The following is a 27,552-nucleotide window of genomic DNA, read 5'->3' as shown; positions in this document are numbered from 1 at the left end:
GTTTACTAATTCCTAGTTATGATACATGGGCAAGTCCCTTATTTTCCCAGGACTCAGATTCAACTGTAAAATAAGATCATTCTGATCTTTAAGGTTCCCTTGAACTGTCTCAGTATCATAGGTATCTATGTTTAAATTTATGTTTAAACTTGACTAAAAACATTCTTCTAAATTATATATCTTTATATAATCTCTCAAACAAATAAAACAGAATATTACCACCATCAAAAATAACACCAAGAGTCTAGTGATTATCATTATTCAACTTAATTTTTAATATTTTCTTGAACGACTTATTGCTTTCATAAGAAATTAAAATACTTACTACATTGTAACTTTCTAAATTTCCTTCTGTATAGTCACCTAACAAGAAATTGCTGAGCAAATATACCTAATTTGGCGATCTTGGTGAGTTTTTAATTTGAAAACCAAGAAAAAAAATACCCCTCAATTCATAGCTTAGTATTTGCACTCTAATACTAAAAATACGCATACATAACAAAAAAAAAAAAATCTAAATTCCTATAGTGATCACACTTTCTATGAATACCGTATTTTAAATCTGGTAGAAAATTTCTATCATAAGCTTGACTTCACAGTTTTATGTGTATGGCCATAGATGCAAGTTTCAAAGGAGAAAAAAGTCTTCCTATAATTACAATGACTCTGATATTTAAAATAATACCACATCTTTTTAATAACCTAAAATTATTTCGTACTGTTTACATCAGTACTTTTTAAATAAAATAGATATACAAGGTCTTGGGGAGAAACATCCAAGATTTCATTCCTCATCTTTCATTCAACCTAAAACTAAGTTATTCTGGAAACAGGTGGTCTGCTTTTTATAGAAAAATCATAAACTACAGAAATCCAAATCTTTCAATATAAATTAGAACTCCAGGAACCTGAGAAAAATAACACAAAGACTTGTTTAAAATGTGTAAATATCAACATGTTTATTTTAATTAACTAATTATGAAAACATTTCTAGCCAGGATAGTTATTATCATATGAAACCATAATAAAAGAGGCTTTATTACGTAGAGCAATATAGTTATTTTAAAACTCTGCAAGCAGAGAAAGAGAAACTCATAAATGTCAAGGGACTAAATTACATAGCCAGATATAAAAATGTGTACTTTCATTTACTTTTATAAGAGGACTTCTGCTGTTGGCCTTGTAAAACTATGTTTTTCTTCCAGAGAACTTTAAGAACAAGATATATGTCTGCCTAAGAGTCTTTAATGAAATACATCAGGTATAATTATCTAATTCTATTTAATTACTATCAATTGTATGCTAATCAGACTAAACTGAATATATAAAATGTCTAAGAAACATAAGTTGTTTTTCTTCGAGTTTAATAATATTTTTTCATGCTTAAAAAGCTTATATTTAAAAACAAAATACAGGTTAATATGGTATAGAATTGTAGTTCTCAGCATCAACTAGAATTTGTTAGAAATGCAAATTTTTGAGCCCCACCTAGAATCTGAATTTCTGGGGCTCAAGTAACTGTTTTAACGAACTCCCTAAATTATTCTGATGCACCCAAACATTGTGAGAACCCCTGGCAAAGAGGAAAGATCCTGAATGAGTTTGAGTTAGAAAGAACTGAATTTCAATTTCAGTTCTCCTACTTATGAATTATATGACTTTGGGCAAATTCTCAGAAGCTTAATTATTTGTAATGTGGGTATAGTAGTAGTTAATTTACAGTTTTAAAAGGAGTAACTGGAATTATAAACACACACACAATATATATAAACATATATATGTGAAAAAGTGGGTCTCTTAAAGATATTCATATCAGTATTATTTCTAATAATGTAATTCCAGGAATAATGTAAATATCTGACAATTAGGAAATTACAAAAAAAATGTATTATTACATTCATTCAAACAAATTTATTCACCAGTTATGTACCATTTACATACCATTTATTCACCATTTATGTAGCAGGTACTAGCCAGGTATGGTGGACACAAAAATGAAAAAAATACAGACCTTACCTCCATGAGCTATTAATTTAAAATAGGGAAGGTAGACAGGCAAAATAACTCTAATAAATCATATTGAGTGTCATGTTGTATCAATTCAAATGATATAATATATAGAACTTAAATCCAAAAATGTGAAAACTATGAAGCAACAAAGGATACATATCGAAGATTAGGTAAAAAAATTAAATGCAAATGAGAATATGTAAGTAAGCATATAGCAATAACCAAGGATAAATATTAGTAGAAAATACAAATTAAATTCATGTTTTAGGTAATGGAGTCATAAATAATAAGTTTAAGTAATTTCCTTTGATTATGAATGCCGTTTCAAACTAATCAACTAATGTTGATTTAAATTAAAATTTAGTTTTAAAAATTTACTCTTAAACAAGACAAAGGGTCCAATGTCCTATGAATAATTTACTGGTACATATAAAGAAAAGAAAGGTAATAGTTGTAAAGACAAAATATGTGTCCAGTCCTTTTTTGCTTTTAAAGGTATTTGGCTTTTCAGAGACACTCACCAGTTTAACATCTATGCTTGAGGCACCGGCATCCAAGGAGTTTTCAATGAGCTCTTTTACAACACTGACCACTGAAGTGATTATCTGGGAGCTTGAAAGGAGGCGAACTGTTGCTGCAGGCAACTGTTTCATTCTAGCTTTTAGCAGAGTAGCTAGAAGGCAAAAATAAATGGTTAAACATTCCTGAGTAACAGGACTATAGCAACACCAATAATAATAGCAGCTCACATCTATAGAGGCTCAGTTTATGCCAATCTCTATAGTATTAAATCATTTGTTTCTTAAAAATACTTTGAAATAGATGCCATTATCATCTCCATTTTATAAGACTAAGGCACACAGTAGTTGATAAATCACACTATAATTAGTAAAGAAAGATAAACACAAATCTGCTATAATGAATGTAATATGTGATCTGCCTGGCTAAGAATGACCAAGTAGTACTGTCACTTCAGGATGTGGATGTCAGTCATGTGCCTTAATGGCAGTCTCGCTTAAATATTATTAGTCATCCATTCATTTTTATGAGTTACAATGTCTTTTTCAATTATTGAACTCTTGGAATTAGGATATCCAGACCCCAGAATTACTGTTAATCTCAATTAGTCAGATCCCAGATATATCGGGTAACTATCCCCCTACACTACTCTGCCTAAAACATCATTCTAATCATGTGGCTCCCCAAAGCCAAAATATGATAAAGCTCAAATCTTTGTGCTGGCATTCAGGGTTCACTACACGCCAATCCAATCTGTACATCCAAAATCTCTCTGCCAGTAACTGTTTCAGCAATGAAACCTTTTCAAACAAAGAACGAAAAAATAATCTCACATGGAAATCCTATATGTAAAATATGTAGGGAGTGAGGTTTGCATCTGTCTTAACACCTGTTTTCAGGAAAATAAAAAACACTAGCTTGATAACATGCAATTCCCCTACAGCAGTGGTCCTCAACCTTTTTGGCACCAGGGACTGGTGCTCCTATGAGAATGTAATGCCTGATGATCTGAAGTGGAGCTGAGGAAGTGATGTTAGCACTGGGGAGGGGCTGCAAATACAAATGAAGCTTCACTCCCTCGCTGCCACTAATCTGCTGTTTCCTAACAGGCCACTGACTGATTCCGATCCTCAGCCCAGGGGTTGGAGACTCCTGCTGTATAGAATCAAGATTTTCTTTGACAAAAAAATAGGTTGGGGGTGGGGTACATCCTAGGTACATCCTTAATTTACCACAACTAGTTACAAGATCACATGATGGTTTGATCCTATGGAATCTAGGTCCAAACAAAAATAAACAAAATAAAAAGGTGTCCTTTTAGGATTCTTTCTCAAGCAACAAAAGACTAGCAGAGTTATGTAAAGATGGAGTAAGTAACTGGGCAAGAAATGAAGTATAGCCACTATAATAACCACATAGGATTTTAAAAGATATATTTCTAGGAAGAGGTCAACATATTCAGTTCTGAGTGGTGTTAACTGGTCACAATTCATAAATACAAAATATTTTGTTTTGTACAAGGCAAAGCTGATTATTAGTAGAGTGAAAAAAATATACCAGACTAGAGTTTTAAAAAACATGTTTTGGGGTTCATCTTCATTACATGTAAACTGAAGCAAACCACTTAAATCTCTCTGTAAAATTAATTCATCAATTGTATAAATCCTCACTGGTCGGTTGTGAGGATCAAATAAGCAAGCATACATAAAAAGTTCTGTAAATGATAAAGTTGTATAAAATGTACATTATTTTTATGATGACAGTCGATTATGTAAAGAAATGCTGGTGATGGCTGCCAGATGGGAGGGAGTTTGAAGGTGAGGTGAAAAAGGTGAAGGATTAAGAAGTACAAATTGGTAGTTACAAAATAGTCACAGGGATGTAAAGCATAGGGAATACAGTCAATAACATGGTAATAACTATGTATGGTGCTAGGTGGGTACTAGACTAGTCAAGGGGGAGTCACTTTATAAATTATATAAAAGTCTAACCACTATGCTATATACCTGAAACTAATATAATATTGAGTGACAACTGTTATTTAAAAATCTTAAAAAGGCGGGGAAAGGTGAAGGGGGAATAAGAGGTTCAAACTCCCAAACATAAAAAAAGTCATGGGGATGTAGTGTCCAGCATAGGGAATATAGTCAATAATATTTTGATTGCATTGTAGTGTCAGATGGTTGCTGGACTATCCAGGGTGAGCACTTCTTTAGGTATATAAATGTTGAATAACTATGCTATATACCTGTTACTAATATGATATTGCATGTTAGCTGTATTTTAATAAAAATCGTTTTTTAAAAAGTTACCAGCAAAAAATAGTAATAATCAAGGATATTGAGTTGTATCACAAATTATGGACTCTCAAAAAATGAAACTATGAATGAATAATTATGTTTGATCATACATACAAAAGTCTGAAAGCAAAATTTTAAAGGAATGCTTATAATTCAAAAAGTTGTGAGTTCAAATCAAGAGATGATGGAATATATGGTTCACTGAAAACCACCCCAAAGCCAGTTCCTTTTTGTAATAACTCAAATGTTCTTACACAAGGTCAGGTAATTTCATGTGAATAAAGTCGCTCTACAGGTGTTATCAAATTTATAAATTAAAGAAACATATTGGAAAGCTGTCAATGCATGTAATACTCAGGATCTAATTAGAGGCCTTTGAAAATGTTCAAACTAGATTGACAAGAAGTTTAACTAATATTTCATGTTCTTAGAAATCTGCTGCTATACCACCAGAAGAGAGAAATAAAAGCCAAAATGTCTCAGCACTAAAAAAAAAAGAAAGGAAAGATGGAGAATTCTTTTGTAATTCTAACAGTTACCTTCTAATTATATATTTGATTTAGTTTGATGGGTACCCAGTTTTAAGGAGAGTAGCTGTGAACAAAAGCTTTCTTGTGGCACTCAAGGGTTGGGAGGCAGTCCCAGTAAGTCAGGAAAACGGTGGACAGACAGGCTGCTTCATTACCTCAACATTCATACAAATTAGTGCTGTCACAAGCAAAAGGCACCCTCTTCACCTTCCCTAAGATTCAGACTGGCCTCAGGTCTAAGGCTAAAGAGCTTCACTGTCTAGTACCGTAGCCACTAGCCCCAGGAGCACCTGAAATGTAGCTATGCTAAATTGAGACTTGTTAACACACTCTGGATTTCAAACTTGGTATGGAAAAAAATATAAAATCATTATTTTTTTACATTGATTATAGGATAAAATTGTATTCTGGATATACTGGGTTATATAAAACATTATTAAAATTAATTTCACTTTATTTTTTTAACTTTTTAATGTGACTACTATAAAGTTTAAAATTATATGTGTGGCTTACATTACAGTTCTATTGGACAGTGCTGGAGAGAGAAGTCATTAAAAAAGCAAACTCTGAAAACACATTACTTTTGGTTCTGTCCTAGCCCCTATGCTAATAGCTATGCAATGCTGAGGAAATTAAACTCTAAAAAACTCATCTCATTTACAAAATGGAGATAATAATGGTATCATATGGTTGTGCTAAGAAGTAAATATGATACTTATAGTGTTTGGCATATATATGCTAAAAGATCCTGGGATACTTGAACTAAATTGAGTTCCTCCAAACTCCTAAATGAATAATCTCTCCATCGTTCTACCCTACTCCCAAAGGGGGCCTGGCATCAAGTTAAGCTTGTGTTCAAGACGCCTACCTTAGTTCGAGAATCCCAAGGATCTAAGAAAAATACTGATCAATCAACATTTGATGTATAAACGTAGCTTCGCCTGAACCATCACTCTTTCTGAGCAATTGCCTCACTAATCTCGTCACCTGTTTCATTCTCTATAGTCCCTCTTCAAAATCTATTCCCTACCCGCTGCCCCAAGACCCTAGTTTCACCCCAATCTTCCTCATTCTTCTAGTTTACTGAAAAATGCAGCCATAGCCTGAACTCTATCTACATATACACCTTACCTCCTTCACCCCACTATGTCCTCTGGCTTCTTAAAATGTCTGCACCTCTACTCATATTCTTTTTCCCTCAGTCTCAGCTCAACGTCTCTTCCTGCTAAACTAATACTAACACCTCGTTTCTTTATCCGGTCTCCCCTCTGGCATCTTGGCCTTGAAAGCAAAAACAAACAAAAATTCTTCCCTCAACCCTTTTACCCCAATAATTACCTTCTTTCTTTATGAAGCCAAACTTGAATAAGTAACCTATATTCACTGTCACCAATTCCCTATCACCAAGTCTCTTTTAAAACTCTTGCAAAATGGCTTATACCACAATCATTACCAGGATTCTGTTCTCTTCGAGTTCATCAACGATTTCTTAAATCATCAAACCATTCTCTGAGGACTCATGTTCTTTGACATCCCTAAAGAATGTAACCTTGATGATTCTCCCTAATTCTCAAGGATCTTTCCATCTATACCTCTTCAGTTTCTTCATGTTTTTTTTCACTCTCCTCCTAGAAATGTGGACGTTCCCCATTCCCTCTCTCTTCTTAGATATCTTAAAACCTAAAGCTTCAGTTACAGAATATCTAAATCTATATCTCCAATGGTGATCTCTCCTCAAGACAAGTATGTCTAACAACCAGTGTCACTGCCACCTCAAAATATTTCTAAAACAAAACATATTTCCCTGATTCCCTTTCTATGCCTTCCACTTAAATTTGCTATCTCTCTTTAATAAGTTTTCAGTGACCAAGGTCAAAAGCCTCAACCTTCTTTTACCAGCAATCCCACCCTACTTGCACCTCCTCTTCCTCCTAATGCAATGTTATTTAGACCCAGTTCCAGTAACATCTGTAACATGGTCCTTTCTGATCACCCAACCGGGAATGATCCTTCCTTCCCCACTTTCCTAAAAAACTTGGCTTGCATCGCTCACTGGATGTTTATCATACCCGTCCTGACCTATACAATTTTGAATGCAGGGAACTATAAATTTCTGCATGTAACACAGAATAATCAGAGTACTTCACTCATGACCAGCACTTCATGAATATTAATGAAGGGCATGAAAAGAATTTTATCGGCATCTTCCTCATGCCAAAGTAAACATTAGGAAGAGAACCCTCATTCTCAGCAAGTTACTACTTTATATACTCTATTTTAACTAGCCTCCATATCATCTCTTACCTTACCTCTGTCTGCTAACAAGACTGTTTTCTGAACTCCAGGGTAGGGTCTTACTTCCAACTACCTTCTAAATATCGTCACTTAGATGACTTGGAGGCACCCTAAATTTAACATGTCTCAAACTGATCTCAGAATCGTCCTCTAATTGTCTTTCTTCCTGTATTTCTTTCTGAAAATAAAAATAATAGCTCACATAAATAACTTTATATATACTATGCTATTTACTCCTCACAACAACCCTATGTATATTATCATTTCTCTACCACAAATGGGATTTAAACACTAATAACTTAAGATCATACAACTAGTAAGTGACAAATGTACAGATACACACCTTGGCATATTTGACTCCAAAGGCCATGCTCATCCAGTGACACAAGGCAAAATTAGAAACCTTCAAGTCATCCTAGAAACTCTCCTCACTCTCTACATCCTGCCACCCAATCCTATTCTACTATCTAAATATTTCTCAAACTAGTCCTCTCTTCTATACCTTTAACTACTGCCTCTGTTCAGCCCCTCAACATCTCTCCCCTGAACTTTGCATTAACCACCTAATAGATATTTTGTCTCAAATTTCAACCACCTATACGGTTCTTTCTATAATTTAAATTTCATTATGTTGTTACACTACTTAAAAATTTTATGAAGGTTTCCAAATACTAACCAGGTAAAGTTCAAACTCCTTAACTGGACCTCTATCTTTCTAATCTCATTCCACTATTCTCCAAATGCGTACTAACCATGCATACTAAACATCTTGTCTCTCACAGTGTGGTAGCACTCACTCTTCCTCAGTTCACAAGGTTCCCTTTCTTTACAGATGATTTCTAACTATCCTTCCAGATTTAGTTCAAGCATCCTCTCCTCAAGGAAGTGTTTATGGGCTCCATCCCCACCCCGAATAAATTAAGCATTCCTTTCTCTGTACTCCCATAGCACTTTCCCCTTATTTCTTATCCAAACTCATCACAGGTTATTCTATTGTTTTTCTGTCCCTTCCTTCTGGTTCAGAGTTCTTTGAGGACAGAGATTTTATATTTAATCTCTTATCGCTAGCATAACCTCTGGAACACAGTAAGCATTCTATATATATGTAGCAAATGGCATCTTTTAAAAAGAAGAAGGATTGATAGCAGGCTTACAAATTACAGCACAGAATATTTGAGAATGTCAGGAATCAGTCTTCCATATTTGCTGAGCTAGTAATTAAATACTCCTGAAAGAATGCTGATGACCAGGAAAGTCAGTTAAGGACAAGTGCACCTAAAAAAGAAGTAGAGAGAGACCAGAGAACTCAAAGACTTTAGGGAGAATATAATGAAGTAATTTATTTAAAGAACATAATAAATCTAACGCAACTGTTTTATAGAGCCAATAGAAATGCAGGATAAACAGTCAACATTCTCTTACACTAATTTTGAAATGTTGAAAGTTATTTTAGCAATATCAATCACAAACTCTGTGTACTGCCAAGTAATGTAATTCGACTTAAAATGACTCCAAACAACCTGACACTTCCTCTTGGTTCTTAAATAAAATCAATTTTTGGCATCCACATTTCTTCCGCATGTGCTGGAATTTATAGCTGGCAAACAACTTTAAGTCTTGCACCCAAAAGGATCTGGGGAATTGGCTGCAACAAAGGCCTCAACGTGATTTAGTCCAGAAAGGCCAAACCAGATGCTTAACGAGCCCCGATGAGCTCGGAGACCGCCCTCCACGTATGCATAGCCGCGGGCGCCGTTCGTCCGCTTCCCGCCCCAGTGATGGCGGGAGAGGGGAGGGAGGTGGGAGATAAGTGGGGCGAGGGGGGCGGTCGGGGAAGGATATATGAGGTTGGGGTGGGGAGGAGGGGCGCCGACGGATGCAACGGCGCTCGGGTACAGACCCGGACGAGTTGAGGGGCGGGGTCTCCGAGCCTAAGAGAATATAAGAATGAATGCCCATTAGCCGCACACTACCTTGTTGCTCGCGCGAGGTGGGCAATTACCATCCACTAGCCGACCAGCCAGGGTCCCGCCCGCAGCCCATGACCGTACCTGACTTGCTCCGAATGCGCGCGCGCGGCTCGCGGCACTTAGTCCCGCCCCTCCAGGGAAACGTGGGATTGGCGCTACACGCAGCCAATCCGTTGGCAGCGCGTTCGGCTCTGAAGGCTTCCGTAAGCTGCGCTGCGCTGCGCTGAGGCTGAACTGGCGTTCGGCAGTGAGGAGTCACCATCGTGTCGAAGCTGGTCCTACCTTGACCCGGCCGCCAGGAGTGGGGCGGCGGATGAGTGAACGCGAACGGCCGCAAGGGTTGTGTTGCTGCTTGCGGCGGTAGGGAGCTGCTGGCGGGCCCGAGTCAGCCTAAGGGGGAAGAGTGGGTTATGGCTGTGTCCGCGGTGCCCTGCTTGGTGGTACCAGCCCCCGAGGCTTGCGCCCCAAATCCTTGTCGTATCCCGCCCCTGACGGATGTGTAGCTCCAAGAAGGAAGGGACGGGTGAGAGAGGCGCTGCGGCGGTAGGGGCAGCTACGCTTCCACTGTCTGGGAGCTCCGGTTATCGGGGTAGGCTGTCGGTGGCTGGCTGGCAAGCAGGCAGGCGAAGGACTCCCTAAGGAGGTGGCTGTGAGTCGCCACCCTTAAGGCACTCGCGGGGTCTGAGCCGAGAGGCTCTTCGCTGCTTGAAGTCATTGTTTGCCAGTGAGTCGGGAAACTCCCTGGAAAAGTTTTCTGAACGGGGTTAGGGTTGGTACCACACTACCTTTGCCTTCCAGCTCAGATGTAAATTTTAGCCTCTTTCGAGCATTCTTCTCCCATCCTGTGGAAAGTGAGAAAAGTATCTTGAGTAATGATATGTTCTGAGTATAACTTAGAATATAAAAGTAACGTATGAATACACGATGGGTGTTTAGATTAGAAAAAATATTTACACGTGAAAATTTGAGACGCTTCGTTTTGGTGTAACTAACTTTTGTCACCATAAGTCTTGATGCCTTGCTGTGTTCCATGGATTTTTGGAGGGAGAAGGGGACATTGTATTTATTGGATGTGGTTACGAGAAATTCTCTCTCAGTGCCAACTCTGTAATAGAAAGGGGTTTATATATTTTTCAATCAGAGCTGTTCCAAATATAATCTGACCCTCTTTCCTCTTTTCAATCCCAGTCGGTTTTTAACGGAATGATAGGTGGTATTCTTCAGGGCAGTTTTGTTTTAAACGATAATTAGATCCAAGGAAACATCGTCATTAAAATAACCGGGAACTATTATCATTTGCTTTAGTGTTCATTTTAAAAACAAAAGGGAAAGGGGAAAACTTTAAAAAGAACGGAGAAAAAACTAAAATTTTAGGGAAGTTAAGTAGAGTTAAATATGCAGAAGAAAACCTCATCGTTTTATCCTAATTGTATCACGAGAATGAGAAACAAACCTTATCTCTTGACCATGTAAATTTTCCACCACTTTGTGCACCTCTCAAGTACAGTATTCAAAAAGGAATGATTTGAACTGCGACCCCTGTTTGTGGATACAACATTACATTAGCTAGAGGAGTCTAGCTACTCACAACAGACTGGCCGGGTCAGCTTTGCTTTCTTTATATTAATTTATCCTGTTGGTAACTTTAGCTCCTGAGTTTTCACTTTGCTCTCATGATAAAATAAAACATAGTTTTTCTCAATCAGTTTGAATATTCCTGCCCATTATTTCATTTAGCAGAACCAACACGCTAGAGGACAAGCTTTAGGGAAAGGTATTTTAACTTAGTTTTTCAATGAGAACTATAAAAATAAGTCTCGTTTGTCTTACCATATAGTCACATGCTAAGAATTGTTTACTGTCTTTGTCAGCATCTGCAAGTGGCATTATTTTGGAGAGTGTGTGTGTTCTCTGTCAGAACAACTAGGAAAAGATAATCCTAGTTAACATATTTTGTCATGTCAGAATTAGGAGAATTTAGGTTTCCAGTTATGTCACTGTTGATTCATTTCATTGCTTTCCTACAGAGTAAACATGAACGTTGGAGTTGCCCACAGCGAAGTGAATCCAAATACCCGCGTCATGAACAGCCGGGGTATGTGGCTGACATATGCATTGGGAGTTGGCTTGCTTCATATTGTCTTACTTAGTATTCCCTTCTTCAGTGTTCCTGTTGCTTGGACCTTAACAAATGTTATACATAATCTGGTAAGAATTTCACTGTACACTAAACACTTGAAAGCTTAAGGTTTAATGGTTGTCAGGGACTGGGGGAGAAAGGAATGGGGAGTTATTGTTAAATGGGTATAGTTTCAGTTTTGTATGATGCTAAGAGTTCTGGAGATGAAGAGTGGTGATAGTTGCATAACAGTGTGAATGTACTTTATAACATTCAACTATGCACTGAAAATGATTAATATGGTACATTTTATGATAAGTGTATTTAAACACAATTTTTTAAAAAAGCTTAAAGTTTTGTTATAAAGAAAAACATGCCACAGTTTTTTTAAAAGTTTTATGAAATATAATTCACATAATATAAATTCACTCATTTAAAGTATATGGTTTAGTGATTTTTAGAATATATGACAATTTTGAAAAATTCTTAATCTGGAATAAGGTTATATTTTTGTCACACTTTAAACATTGGGCAATTTTTCTAAGTAAGACTTTTTTTCCTATTATCTTTATAGAATCTAGAAAATAGGTCATTTCTGTAAAAATTACAAGACTATTCAGACCACTATAATATATTGATTAACTAGAATGCTTCAGAAGAAGTAATTACGTTTTTTTGGTTAACTGGAGCCTTATGAATATCTTTGGTTTCAATACTTGTTAAGTCTTTCTAAATTGTGTAAGTATACTTTCCTGCTTCAGTCTAGAAAATTTGAGCTTCATTTATATATATGTTTCAGGATCTTATGGTGCCTTAGCTTCTTCATGTTGACTATCATTCTTCTGTATTATACAGTAGCTCTACAAAGTATCAGAAGTTTGATCAACTCTGCTGACCATGTCATGCAGCCTTGGAAATTGCCTATTATATTAAAAAAAAAAACCTGACAGTGACTTTTCTTGTCTTTAACAACCTATTAAAGTAGAATAAATGGGTAGAAATCAAGTTAATTGACTTTAAGTTGAATCCAGAGTAGTTATATATTTGTTTATAAAGATATCCAAAAAATTAAGATCTTAGAATTAAGACCAAAAAAGTAGGCAAAATAAATTTAAAATTAATATTGTTTTATTTTTTCTGGAGAGTATTTGAAGTTGACTGGAAGAGAATAAGGATGATGTGGTAGAAATAAGAGAATGAGCATTTAGTCCATTTTCAGTGATAGCCTTTGGTAGGGCAAACACTTTGTAAGTAGTGACTTCTCTGAACTATTTTACATTTATCATATACCTTTTATTGGAATTATTTTCCTTTGGTTTTCATGGGATTACTTTTTCCTAGACATATTCTGATCTTGCCTTTTCTATTTCCTCTTGTACAGTCTTCCCTCTCTTTTCCTAAGGTTTTCTTCACGTCTTCTTATGTTACTTCATCTTTCCATATTTTCAGTTTCTACCTGTAGAATGATGATGCCCATATTAATATTGCCAGATCACTTTGCACCTTAAACCAAACAAGTATAAATTGAACTCATTCACAATCTATTCCTTAAACCCACAATCTGTTCCTCTGACTGTTCCTAATTTAATCTAAATGCATCACTGTCTGTCCAGTAAGCCAAGCCAGATAGCTGAATGTCAAAGGAGAAGTGGTTAATATAATGTATCATCCAAACAGACTGCGTTGAGAGTAAAAGGGAGCTCTGGTAATAACTACTCCAAGAGAATACGTGTAAATCAGGACTGTCCATGCAAACTAGCATATGTGGTCATCCTACTCTTAGGGTAACTCTTTTTCCTTTATATTCCATATTTATTTAGTGAAGCCCTGTCTTTTCTACTGCTTTACTGTCTCTCAACTTGATCCCCACTGTCATTGCTATAATTCATACACTTATTTTTCTCAGGTGGATTACTCTAATAGGTAAATTGTCTCCTTGTTGCTCCTCTACTCCCCTCCATTCTAGCTTGGTAGAGTGATAGTTTTAAAATGCATGTCTGCTCAAGTCACACTCTTTAGGTTCTTCAGTGATTCTCTGTTACATTCATAGTAAAATGCAAGTTCCTTGTGTGGTATACAAGACCAGTTGATAACTGCAGAGGCAAGAAAGGGACTCAGTCTTATCTTAGCCCATTTCCAAACACAAGTTATGTTCTAACAATAATTAAAATCATCTTCCTCTCACCTTTTTGCTTTGGCTTAGGCTCTTCTTCCACTATTTTAATACCCCTCCCTTATTCCTGCTCTGCTTGACTCATTCCTACTTGTCCCTGAAAACTACTCAAGTATCATCTCCTCCAAGAAGCTACAAAACTCTCATGCATTCTTTTATCATGTATTTATGATAGTTTTATAATTAGTAGTTTATGTGTTGTTTTTTTTTTTTAATTTCCATATCTTCAAACACCTACTTAAATGTTTGCTGAATAAATTAATTTGTATTGTCATGGAATTTTTCCTTCTCCAGTGATACATGTATTAAATATGCTTTAGAAGTCATCTCTGCCCATGTTTTTAATTTGGTTGACTGAGATTGAGGCACAGTATATGACAGTGGATAAAGGATAGGTAACTTACAGCATGTAGGGAAGCAAACTTCTGACTTTTTAGTTTACCACACTAAAAACCTAACTAACCAGCCGTAGCTGTAGCAATTATATGACTCCAAATTAAGTTTCTTTTGAAGGTAGCCTATATTAAACCAATTAAAAATGTGGAATACATGCTGAATGCTTTTAAATGTGGGAAAATAGACCTAATTATTATCCTTGGTTAGAAAAAATACTCTTCTGAATCATACATAGAAATCTTCAGTGGTTGTTTTTATTCACTGCTACAGTTCACTCTTAGAAGTATTAATACTTTGCCAAATTTTTTGTCTAGCTTTTAAAGTGAATGAGAATTCTCTTGGTGTTGAGTCAATAAATATTTGTTAAGGGCTAACCATGAGCTATGTACCTTTTTCCTAATTCTTTGGATGTGGGTATAAATCAGCCATCACAAATTTTATAGAAAAACTATTAAAGATTAAAATAATGGAGTAGAAGACACATGGTCAGATGAGATTTTAATCTTTTTCATTGAAAATGATATATCAAATAAATGGAATATTCTAAATACTGGTGAGTTCATGTGGTTTGAAGGAAATACCAAGAGGATTATTGTTCTCTTTGATAATTCTAACACATATATGGTCTAGAGTAGAGAGTCTTAACTTTTTTGGGTCACGTACTGCTGAGAATTTGGAAACATCCAATTTCTGTTTCATAATCTCCTTTAAAGCCCATGCGAAAATGGTTTCCTTGTGCTTAAAGAATAAACATTCCTTGGCTTAATGTCATCTTGGCTTAATATCTAATACTCGCTGTATACCAGCCTTTGTTCCAGAAGTATTCATGCCAGTGGGAAGACAAACATTACGTAAATGACTCCAGCACAATATAATGTGCTATAATAAAACCATTTTCAATAAACTTCTGTACAACCAGGTAGGCAGGAGGTCATTACTAATGAGGAAGGCTCGCTGAGGAGTTGTCATTTGAGCTGAACCTTCAGAAACAAGATAGTTGACAAGGTTATTGTCAAGTTTTTTGTCTAGCAACAAGAAACGTTTTCCTCCTCTGCATTTCCTAAGTATTCTGATTATACTTTTGATAGCAAATTCTGCCCTACATTCTAATTGTTTATGCATATTTTTCTCCATTACCATCTCTTTAAAGATCAGACTTTTTAAGGCTGTGTGTCATATATGCATACATGTCCTGTGTCTTGTACATTAAACCACTTTTTAATGTTTGTTGAGTTAAATCCAATCGAAAATGAGTCCATTCCTCTTTAGTTTAGGTGTTATTGCAGCTAAACAACTTTTTAATTGCCTAATGAAATAATTAAGAAGTAGACTAAGCTTTGAAAAGAAGGCCTCTCTCAACTTAGTATAATATAAAATTTCAAATCACTAATTTTTCTCTTTTTTCCACATATTTATTAGAAGTAGCAAAAATGACGTGACATTATGATTTCTACTGGAGAACACTGTTTCGATATGTTTTGGCTTTATTCTGTTACCAGTTCCTCAGACTGTGATCTTGCAATGAAGTACTACCTATCAGTCTAAATGAGTATCATAATCTCAAGGAAACCAAGTCTAGTGTACATTGTTCTTTTCCTAATTAACCACTTGACAGATTGGCTTTTAGTAATTTTTTTTTTACACTAACTTCAAAAGAAACACTATTGAGGCACAGTTGTGATTTTAAAAGCAAATTGAGTTGATTATTATACATATTACATCAAACCATCTTTATTGCTTTGGAAGAGATCTATTGGAACAAAGTCCTAATATTAAATACTTTCAAAACCATTTTCCTTGATATAGAGATTTTATTATTTACCAATATATATGTTTTATCATTTTAAAATATCATCAGATTTACTAATATGACACTCTACAATTTCCTACACATTAGGGAAAAGATAACTTACCTATTTCCTAATAGAAAGGTGTTAGAAAATCTAAATGTAATGATACAAAGCTACCCTGATGTTCCTTTTTGTTTATTTTCAATTTAATAAGAGATGAAAACAGGTTACTCTTGGTTGACCTGTTACTAGTTTTCTCCAAATAATACTTATATGCTCTCGCAAGTTTTATTTTACTGTGAAGAAATTGACCACAGCCTTTCACAATATTATGAAAGCTTAAAACTTGAGCTGTTAAGTCGTATGCTCCGTCACAAATAGTCTGGAATTATCTTAATGCTTACTGACAAAAATCAGTTTTGTTTTTTGATAGTGATTATATGCCCCCTTGCTTGTTTTCCAGGGGATGTATGTATTTTTACATGCAGTAAAAGGAACACCTTTTGAAACCCCTGACCAAGGTAAAGCAAGGCTCCTAACTCATTGGGAACAACTGGACTATGGAGTGCAGTTTACATCTTCACGGAAGTTTTTCACAATTTCTCCAATAATTCTGTAAGTGTTGGAAATTTTTAGGTATAAGGATTGTATAAGAGGAAGCTATCCTTTATTAGATTGTATTTGAATTAGAAACAGTATTTTGTTAAAAACATATTCATAAATACCTACCTCAGAGTATAAAATGCAGGCAAAATCTTTCACAATTTGGTAATAAATGAGTTTTCACTTTAGTCAATAACATATGGAGACTATTACATGCTCATCAGTATGCTTAGACAATCTAGGATATACAGGTCAAATATATTGTAGTTTGTATCTATAAGTTGCTTACAGGAAAAATAAACACAATCTTATTTATATTCCACTATCAGAGAAATCTCCCTAAAGAAGGATTTGGACGATATCACACAAATTTCACTAACCACCTGCCTCATTTGGATGTTCAAACTCCTTGAGAGATAACAGTATGATTTAGAGAAAAAAGAAGTTAGGCTTTCATTATAGGACAGACCTGGGTTGAATCCTTTATCACTTAACCAGCTTAGTTTGCTCATAAAATGAAATTTTAGCCAGTGACACCTAACTCAGTCCAATGCTGTAAGAAAGAAATGAGATGACATCTATCTGTAAAGCATCTAACCTTGTATATGGTATCTATTGTCCTCCTATTACCTGATATTCAGGGCCCTCCACAAAATGGTTTCTACTCATTTGTCTTGATGTTCATATTTTACCCTCATCCAATTCCTACCTTGTCAAACTCTTCTAAGCAGCATTTCTTGAATACTTCATGTATAGTTCTATTTAAGTTCTTTTGTTCAAATCACGTCTCCTACCTGAAATGCCTTCTCCTTTCTTAACTCATGTCTTACTCTTTCAAGATTTAAATTCCACCTCTTCAGTGATGTCTTTTCTTGAGCACCCAACCTTCATTGATAATGCTCTGCTTAGAACTCCCATAGTAGTTGATATTTATCCCTTCTTTATGCCACTTTATATTATTTTTCTGTTATTATGTTTTATTTTATTTCTGCAAAGAATTTGTGAATGCATAGATTGATTTGAATTCCACACTCAATACATTTGCTTACGTACGATAAATATTTCACATATATATTAAACATTTTTCTACCACATAGCTTATACATAATAACATATCCACAATAGAATCATTGCACTGTGGAGTATCTAGAAGATTTCTTAGAGGCATTGAAATTCCTTAAACTAGGACTTAAGGGAGGGTAGGTTTTAGATAGATGTTCAAGTAATAAAAGGCATTTTCAAACAAAAGCAATAAGCTGATCATAAAGAAGTAGTTTTCTTTTTCCATATATTTATAGCATTTTGAAGACATTTTTAAGTTGTTTTAACCCCATATAAAATTAATGTCAAAAGAAAAATGATTTGAATGATCTAACAGATAAATGTAGTAACAAGAATAATTATTCAAACATTCCTAAATTTGGATTTTAGCTGTAGGAAGTAGGTAGAAGATTATAGAATTTTTCAATTTAGATGATTCTAAAAATGATGTATACACCTCTCTGTGGTGTTTTTAGTTATACTTAAAGATAGCTTTTTTTCCCTAACCATATCTAACCACTCATCTCCCCTTATGAGAAACTAATGGCTGTACTTAGTGAAAAGCTATAAGAATTTTCTTGTGTACTCTAAAAGCACTAATTAGACAAACACCCATATGCAAACTAACTTCTTAGTTATGATTAAGGTATGATATTTTATTCTTTACATCCTATCTATATTAGGATACTCTGTTAGGGTCTAGATGATGTGTCTGTACTCTGATGTACACTTGGATAAAACTAGACGTTCTGACTTGGTTTATGTTCTTACAGGTGGCTTAGGCTTGTTAAAACAAATTCTCAGATGTTGGGTGTCTTTGAATATGTACGTGTACTCATATACATTTTATAGCCAAACGGCTGGAATTTTATATCAGTGTCTTTCAGGTTTCCAGTAAGACTGATTATAGACCTGTTAACCTATAGTATGGAAATGAGACCATCAAAAGGGCAATCTAATATTTGTTTTCTTTCAAAGATACTAATTGTACTAATGTACTAACACCCCATGTTCCACAACTTTACAGCAGTGGTTCTTAACCTTTTGGTGGGTCACAAAACCCTTTGAGAATATGATAGAACCCTTAGAGATGGATCTTATCTTCAGAAACATATACAGAACTATAAAACTACACCTGAAATTTCAGGGAACATGTGAACCCTAGTTTGAAAGCCTACTTTAAAGGACACTAAGTAGCAAACATACTCTATTAAATGCTTTTAACATAATTGCAGAAATGCAAGATGCATATATGCCTCCATTAAACAAATATTTAAATCCCAAATAAAGTTAATTTAGGTCCCCAAACTAAACTGTTTCTTCTTGTCTTAGTGCTCAAAATGGTTCTGCTTTTAGGTATTTATATTTCAGTAGCTTTTTTTCTACCTTTAAATTAAAAAAAAAAAGTAATTTTATTTTTAGATGTTATATATATTCTTTTATTTCTACAGATATTTCCTGGCAAGTTTCTATACGAAGTATGATCCAACTCACTTCATCCTAAATACAGCTTCTCTCCTGAGTGTGCTAATTCCCAAAATGCCACAGCTACATGGTGTTCGGATCTTTGGAATTAATAAGTATTGAAAAGTTTTGAAACTGAAGAAAAATTTTTACAGCTACTGAGTTGCCTGTAAGGAAAGAGTGGTTAGTAAACTGCACTGCTTCTTGTGTGAAATGAGGGATATTTACATTGGAGAGCCAATTGCTGGTTCTTCATATGCTGTTTTGAAGTGCAGATTTTTACTAGAGGATGCCTGTGTTTAATGCATCTGGTATATTTCTGAAGAGAGGCTTTATAGGCAGGCTGGGCAGGCCCAGCTTATAAGTTAAATGGCTATAAAGTGAGGATGTAGCAGATAAATCCAAGGAAATGAGAGATTTGTAAGAAACTAAGACCAATTTTGCTTATGAAGAATGAGCATTGTGTTAGGAAAAGAAAATTTCCAATCATTCAGTCATGGTCAGTTTAAGTTGACTTTCATGGAAACCATAATCATCTCTTTACAAGTTTGTTTTTTAATACCGTCCATATTCCTCTTGTGTTATATAAGAGGATATATACCCTTTTGTTTCCTACCCTGAGTGTGCTTTTTTTGTTTTGCTGGCTCAACATTATATGTTGATAGATGAAGTCATTTTTTACATTTATGAAGTTACTGAGTTCTCAAAGGTTTAATTTCATGACTGATTGGTGATAGAAGATAGCCGGAATTTTACAAACAGCCTCTGAGTCAGCCATCTAATTTTGGAGCAAAGTGGGTTTTGTTGCCTTTACAGACACAAGGCTGCCAAACCAATTAAGAAAATAATTTATTTCACATGGTTAAAGTATATGGTAATTTAAAAGTCTCTGCTTATTTGATTGCGCAATCTAATTGTTAAAGTCAGTCACTCTTTAAAAAAGGATATATAAAATGGGCAACTATATAGCCAACCTGTGATATGGCAGAAACTACTTCTCTGGCAATAGTACCAAAACAAATACTGGAGTCTTTTAGCAGGCCAGGAGCAAAAGATAACATCATCTTTTCTTAGTCCTCCAGTTCTCAGTCCCCATATTTTGCCCATTAATATTTTGCCTTTCAATACATTAGTTTTAGTATAGATAACCCAATATGGTAACTATTTCCAAAGCAGCAACCGTACTGAATTCTTATGACTTACAGAAGCTTCCTATAGTTGCTAACGTTATTGCAAGAAATGACTATATACTACTTTGAGAAGTAAGTATGTCCAAAAACCAAAGTTCTGATAAGTGATGAAACTCAAATCTTAGTAATGTTTATAAACAAAATTGAGTGAAAAGAGTTATAAACCAATTTAAAAATCAGTTTGTTTCAATAAACTGACTTTTGGGGGTAGTGATCATTGTTTTGTATTTCAAAAGTATTGACTTTAGAAATCACTTGTGTGATAACACCTTTGTATGTTTGTCTTTTCCCATGTATTTTTAAATAATCAGTAATCTACACTTCAATAAAAATTTTTTTTTTTGGTGTAGAATTATTGCACTGTCTCTCCAAATTCAGTCATCAGTGTTATACTCGTATTTTTCAAAAGTTTTTATAACCAAGTGAATTTGTAAAATTGAGGTAGTTAAAAATATTTTTCTTTTTCTTTATTTTAAAGTTTATCTCAAAAGGCTTACATTTTTTGCACAGACTTTGGAGATAGAAATCTGGCTCTAATCCAGGCCTTCTGCTATTTTCCTGCTTTCACCCTTCAATGTTTTAAAAATATTTATTCAATAGATATTTGAGGGCCCACTTTGTTGTAGGTATTATTTTAGGTATTGTGGATATAATTTGTAAACAAGACAAACTAAGTCCTCTTCCTTGTGTGCTAACTAACATTCAAGTTGGAGAACATATAATAAGTAAATAAATAATATATTATTGATAAATGCCATTGAGGAGAGGAATAAAGCAGGTGAATGAAAGGCAGGGGAACCCACCTCAGAAAGGACTTCCCTGTAGATTCTAACTAAAGTGACCCTACTGATGAACACAGGCTTTACTGATGTATAGGTAATGACAAATATTAAGGCAGGAATGAGCATGTTGTGTGTGAGGAAAAGCAAGAGAGCCACTAGGGGTAGGAGTAATAGGGAGCATGAGAATGGTAGCAAACGAGGTCAGAGAAGTAGGTAAGGGTCAGATCATATAGCGCTTTTTAGACCAAAGTAATGAGCAAATTTTATGCTAGGCTTGACAAAGCCATTGGAGTGTTTCACACAGATTAAAGGGATTTCCTTTTTTTTTTTAAAGTTAGGGCTCATGCTGAGAATAAACTGTAAGGGAATCAGAAACAGGAAAAATAGGAAGCTACTATAAGCAAAAGGTAGATTAGGGAAAGGGCTGATGAAGTGGTGAGAAGTGGTCAGATTTGGGCTATATTTAGCAAGTACAGCTCATGAGACACTGATGTATTGAATGTGGGGAGGGGAAAGGGATTAAAATAACCTAGTTTTTTGGCCTTAACGCCTGGGCAAATGGTTGTATTAAATGTGGAAACTGTTGCCAATTTCACAGATTTGTTCAGTTTAATGTAAACAAACTAAAAAACGTTTTTAAAATAATCTATAATGACTGTTATTTGTAACAAAATAAATTGTTATGTTATAATAGCTCCTAATTTCAGGTCAGGAGATTTAATGGCAATTTCTAATTAGGCATGAGCTCAGAAATGCCATTTATTGGTGAATCTTTCCTGTAGCAGTTATTACTGTGGCGTTCCAATGGTAGGTTTCTATTTCCCTCATTCCTTTTACATTTATTTATTGGAATCCTTCTGTAAAAGGACGATTTTTTCCTTCTCCATTTATTCAGTCATTTATATTATTATAGACTCATGGATATTTTATTCTTTGGTTTATAATCCATTATTATCATTATTTGTTGTTCATATTGTCTTCCAGCTTTGGCCATTGGAAGCCAAAATTCCCAATGTAACTTTCCAAGTTGGCTTATGTGTCCTTTTGACCTGCCTGGTTTTTTTTAAACATAGAACTATATTTTTTTAGGTTTACGGCACTATTGTCTTTTAAACTATAAAGATCTTGATGGGCATAACAGTATCTCCTTACCTAATATCTGTGTGAATTAGCTTTATAGAGTTACACGATGCTAAAAATTGGAAAAGACATCAGAGGCTATATAATTCAACCCCCTACCTTACCTTGAATTTTCATTAACCACCATGCTTCCATTCAGATCTGTGATATGCTAATAAAGGAGGACTTACAACTTACAAGACTGCATTTTTATAATGGAATTTATAACTTGTTTTACTCTGAGCCATAATCTAATCCTTATTCTGTGTAACAACTATAACTTTTAAACTCTTACCAACAGCACTGAATAAACATTACCAGAGCCTTCACCATTTTCCATGATATGGTTTCAAATTTCTCCCACTATCCTGGTAATTCTGCTCCCAGTTTATAATATACCACCAGAGCTTACTACAAGAGGTGAAAAGATGTGATGTCACTACAATAGCACCACTTTCCTTGTTCTGGATACTTTTTTTAATACAGCCTAATATCCTTTTAGCTATTTTGAAAGCCATATACCACTGGTTCATTTTATGATCACTGAAATCTCAAGTCTTCAACATGTAATGCTGTTAACTGATAATTTTCCCTGCATGTACTTATTTAATGGGTTTATTAAACCAAAGTCTAAGATTTCTTATTTTTCCTATAGGACCTCATCTTGTTAGATTTTAGCCTATTGATTCATTCTGTCTAGCTCAAGTTAAGTTTCGATCGTCATGCAATATATTTCTCCTACCCTAGGTCTCCCATAAATATATATCGCCAGTAAATATGACCCCAAAATACCATCATGCTGATCCTGAAGAAGACAAATGCAGGAGCCTGGTAAAGGCCAGAACAATTTGATAATCTTTCCTACAGGACATAGACAAGAGTAATTCCCCAAACAGTTACATGGCTATTACGTGTGGATGTGGGAAATGTAAGCAGGTTCTGTACTGGGAAGACAGGTCTAGGTAAAATACTCTAAAAGGAAGTTTGAAGTAGCATTGTGCAGAGCAGGAAGTAGGCAGAGAGCGCAGATAAACTCCATTTTGCTTGATGTCAAAAAGAAAAGTAGTGAGATGTTTTTTTTGCTAATTTTAGTTCCAGTTAAAAATAATTCAGCAGATAGTTATATGAAGTTTAAATTTTTTTTCACTTAGCTACAAATGAAAGCATGAGAAATATAAATATCCAGTGTAGAACATTGACTATCTTAGATATATAGCACACAATTCAACTGTATTTGGTGATGTTTTATTTCTTAAATTGGGTGTTGGGTTCAAAGAAATTTATTATTGTTGACACTTTTTCATTATCTGAAATATTTTATAATTTAAAAGTAGTTTAGTAAAAATGTATTTGAATTTTATGTTTGGCATAGCAGTGTAATTCTATTTTTTGATTAATTCAAGCCCCGATAAACAACTAATGGTTATACAAGTGATTCAACTTGTAGCTCTAAAGTTTTATATAAGTTTAAGTTTAGCAGATAAGCCAAGTTTATCACTATGACCTTTCACTAACTACATAATTATGTTGATAATTCTTCTCAAATACAAGAATTATAGTGAAGAAACTACATCATTAATACTGTAGAATGAACTCTTGAAAATATAAACTAAGGAATTTTATAGTATATAACTTTTCCGACTTTCCAAATATGTAGTCATAAATTTTTATTAACCCTTTTTTGAAAACCTTTCAAATTTTGCAAAAATTAGGTTTACAATATTATCAAGAAGATAAGCATGCATTATTCATTTTATAATTTTTTCTAATGGGAACAGAGAAGCTAGATCATTTATTGGCTTTTGCCCATTATACCACCCCTATATGAAGACCTGAAACAGTGATCCTGCTTTGAAACATTTGGCCCTCTTTTGAATTTTTATCATGACACTTAACAGTCATATGGAGTGTACAGGAGCAACAAAGAGATTCACCCTCTCAGTTCCATGCCAAAAACATAGACCTCACACACTTGAAAAATTAGATCATCTGAGTATGGCAATTTCTCAAATTAAACAATTACCATATGATCTAGCAATTTCATTTCTGGGCATATACCCAAAAGAAGTGAAAGTAGAGACTTGAAAAGATGTTTGTGCAACCCATGTTTATAGCAGCATTATTCACAATAGTCAGAAGAAGGTGGAAGCAACCCAAGTGTCCATTGAAGGATGAATGGCTAAACAAAATGAGGCATATACACACAATGGAATATTACTTAGCTTTAAAAGGAAGGAAATTCTGACACATGCTGCGACATTGGGTGAACCTTGATGTTAATGCTAAGTGAAATAGGCTAGTCACAAAAGGACAAATATTGTATAATCCCACATATATGAAGTACCTAGAAGTAGTCCAAGTCATAAAGACAGTAAGAATGGTGGTTGCCAGGGGCTAGGGAGAAGATGAAGTAGGGAATTAGTGTCTAATGATACAGAATTTCAGTTAGGGAAGATTAAAAAGTTTGGAGATGGATGGTAGTGATGGTCACACAACAACACAAATGTACTTAATGCCATTGAACTGTACACCTATAAATGATTTAAATAGTAAATTTTGTTACATATACCTTACAATGAAAAAAAATAGGATAAATTTGTAAAACAAACATCTCAGCAAACAAAAAGCAAAATATCTTACAAAGATGAGACCTGATTGCCAGTATTACCATTAATGAAAGAATGGTTCAATCAAAACAGGTATTTGTCAGCAAAGGAACTTAAAGAGGAGAAAGGCAAATGGTTGTATCTTTAGCACAATCCAACCTGTGAAGAATGTTAAAAGAAGTATGTGACTCAGGTGGGAAGGGGTGCATCAGGCTTCAGATATTAGCCATTAAGAGCACCAAACTCATTTCTATTGCTTCTATTTCATATTTACCAAACAATCTTCTTTTCATAATTTGGATCTGGCTTTCATTATAAGTTAGTCAACACAGAGAAGGTGAGGACCAGCAAGCTCAACTATCCTAGCTCCTTGATTGTAGCATTTCTCATTAATAAATTAGTATTACAGTTTTTACATAGCAGTTTATTAGCGAATTGAATGTGTGACTAACCACCCCAGAGCCCAGTCTTTTCCAAATCTGATAAAGCAATTTCAAGCCTAGATATCAGATGTTGAAACCCAGCAATCACAACAAGGTCCTGCTAGGTTATGGATACATCTGTGGCAAGCTACACCACCTTCTCCAAGCAACTTCCTTTTCTCAGTGCACACTTTTCATAACGCTGTGTTGCAGTTCCTTGTTACTAAACTCGGTTTCTTGAAGATAGGGAATGAATATTTTATCTCTAACTACTAATAAAGTTCCTACCACAAAGGGAAAACCCAATAAATATGTGATAAAATAAATCCAATTTAGTAAGACATAATTAGGAAATGAATACTGTGAAGATTCTTTTATATATAATTTTCCTGTAAAGCTTACAAGTGGAAAAACAACAGCAGAAACAAAATAAGCATATTTAGATTCATTCTGGATTCAATTCAAGTTGAAGTTACAGTGGATAGGTCATATTTCATTGAGAATGCCCATGAGTGCCACACAAACCATATGATGTGAACTGATGAAAGCCCAGTCAGGCCCCAGAGAGTACACATGCCTTTCCCCAAAAAACTTCTCTAGTACAATAAATAACATGGAAAATGTATACCTTCACTTGTCAAATATGTGGGACTGGTATAGTGCCATTTCTTTCTACTACTCACATACATTCAATCAAAGGAGGAATAAAGTTCTTTCCTAATGTGTCCTACTAGAATTCTGCTGTTTCCACATAATGCAGCATTCAGACACTAGCCAATGGTGCCTAGATGAAGAATCTACCAGTGATAACTAGCACACACAACAGGGATAACTTGACAGCACAGAAAAGCATTGAGACACATCTGTCGAACATAATAACCCGAATTGCAAGAAAACAGTTCCATATGTGAAAGGTTTTATGTTCAGGCTAGATTCTAGTGCATAGTAGAAAATATCCTTTGACCTATCATATCCAATCAGACAGGATGACTAATTTTTCTTAACTTTTAGGTCTTAATTTTTCTTTTTTCCTCTTGTGGGTCGACAATGAAGCCCAGGGAAAAAATATGAGTTATTTTATCTTCTGGCACTTAAGAAGACACTCCAGAGCCAAATGGCCTGATTTCTAGCTCTACACTTACTAGTGTATGATCTGCAAGTCACCCAAGCTCTATGGACTAGTTGCCTCTTCTGTAACATGAGGACAATAACTACATCATGGAATTGTAGGGAGGATTAAATAAATTAATCTGTAACAGTGGCTGGCACATAATAAGTGCCGCTTTATTGTTCATTACAATTATTATCACACAAATGAAATTTTTGAAAAATATAAGTTCCACTTAAAAAATTCCAAAATATCCTGGTAATTCTGAATTTATATATCTCTATCTACCACTAGACTATAACTGCTGACTTTTCGACTGTGATTTATTCATCTTTTATACCAAGAGTTTCACACTGTACAAGGCAGAGGTATATGTGCCAGCCCTGTCCAAACTCACATTTATAAGGTCCTTGCTAGTAAAACATAAAGCCTAGCAAGGAAGAAGAAAGCCTCTTGGGATAAATATTAAAGAAATGATAATAAGTTCACATACCAATAAAAGCAAAAAAGAAAAAAAGTGGAAGCGCAACAATACGAGGACATACAATGCTGAAGTTGCGTATATAGTGGGCAAAAGATCACATGTATTACGAAAATAGGATATTATAATTTTGAGGTAAGTGAATATTTACCACACACCTCTTCTTTATTATCACAAAAACGAACCAGACCCATACCTTTTACATGTGAAGAAGTGGGAGTAACGGTTTAAACCGTCCGACCAGAAATGCTTCCGTTCTCTGGGAACCCTGTACAAGTCCTTGCGGGCGTCCCTAGTTTCCACAGTTTCTGAAAATATTAGATATTGCAGGCCACTTATTTAGATTTGGTTTTAGTTCCTCGAAAATGGAATGATAATCTACCCAATCCTTTTCCTACAGTGGCTTCCGATATACAGCCAAAGGCAAATATATATGTACACACGCATAATATACATATATACATACATACATACATACATACATACATACATACATACATACATACATACATACATCTATAGCTATATCTACATATTTTTAATGTAGCCTAGTGTTTAGAATTTATTGGTGTGTAGTCAGACAAATCTGTGTTCAGTCTCCTCTAGATCAGTCACTAGCCCTGTAACCTTCGAG

At 34.9% G+C, this 27,552-nt stretch overlaps 2 protein-coding genes and 1 long non-coding RNA gene across 10 annotated transcripts in view; 1 reads left to right on the top strand and 2 right to left on the bottom strand.

Moving 5' to 3' along the window:
* Positions 1–9,817, bottom strand: part of PMS1 (PMS1 homolog 1, mismatch repair system component) — a 64,484-nt gene extending 54,667 nt beyond the window's left edge. For 2 of the 6 annotated variants that reach the window (XM_039844232.1, XM_039844237.1), the window contains exons 1-2: positions 9,706–9,817; positions 2,532–2,683 (exon numbers count right to left, since the gene is read on the bottom strand). In XM_039844232.1, coding sequence (XP_039700166.1) covers positions 2,532–2,663 — 132 coding nt within the window. In that variant the 5' untranslated portion in view covers positions 2,664–2,683; positions 9,706–9,817. Of the gene's footprint in view, positions 1–2,531; positions 2,684–7,997; positions 8,780–8,808; positions 8,930–9,627 lie in introns of those variants that run through there. The other 4 variants (XM_039844234.1, XM_039844233.1, XM_039844235.1 and 1 more) reach the window with 4 other exon arrangements.
* Positions 9,818–9,844: 27 nt separating this feature from the next.
* On the top strand, positions 9,845–22,636 carry ORMDL1 (ORMDL sphingolipid biosynthesis regulator 1). Of its 3 annotated transcripts, none has more exons than XM_039844250.1 (4): positions 9,845–9,984; positions 11,652–11,832; positions 16,566–16,717; positions 19,198–22,635. In XM_039844250.1, exons 1-4 carry the CDS (start codon positions 9,938–9,940, stop codon positions 19,331–19,333), a joined length of 516 nt encoding a protein of 171 aa, XP_039700184.1. In that variant the 5' UTR covers positions 9,845–9,937; the 3' UTR covers positions 19,334–22,635. The 3 variants fall into 3 exon arrangements, with proteins under 3 accessions (XP_039700184.1, XP_039700185.1, XP_039700186.1); XM_039844251.1 differs by having other exon boundaries at positions 9,860–10,021; XM_039844252.1 differs by lacking the exon at positions 9,845–9,984 and adding an exon at positions 10,129–10,147 and having other exon boundaries at positions 19,198–22,636.
* Positions 12,854–27,393, bottom strand: LOC120587463 (uncharacterized). Its single transcript, XR_005648969.1, has 2 exons — positions 27,115–27,393; positions 12,854–13,199 (listed from the first exon to the last, which is right to left on the bottom strand). It is a non-coding gene; the product is annotated as an uncharacterized LOC120587463 (long non-coding RNA).
* Between the last annotated feature and the right edge of the window lie 159 nt (positions 27,394–27,552).

The sequence above is a fragment of the Pteropus medius genome, unplaced genomic scaffold (genome assembly GCF_902729225.1).
Source record: "Pteropus medius unplaced genomic scaffold, Ma_sr-lr_union100, whole genome shotgun sequence".
NCBI classification, from domain to species: domain Eukaryota; kingdom Metazoa; phylum Chordata; class Mammalia; order Chiroptera; family Pteropodidae; genus Pteropus; species Pteropus medius.
This window is presented reverse-complemented; position numbering and strand designations above follow the sequence as displayed.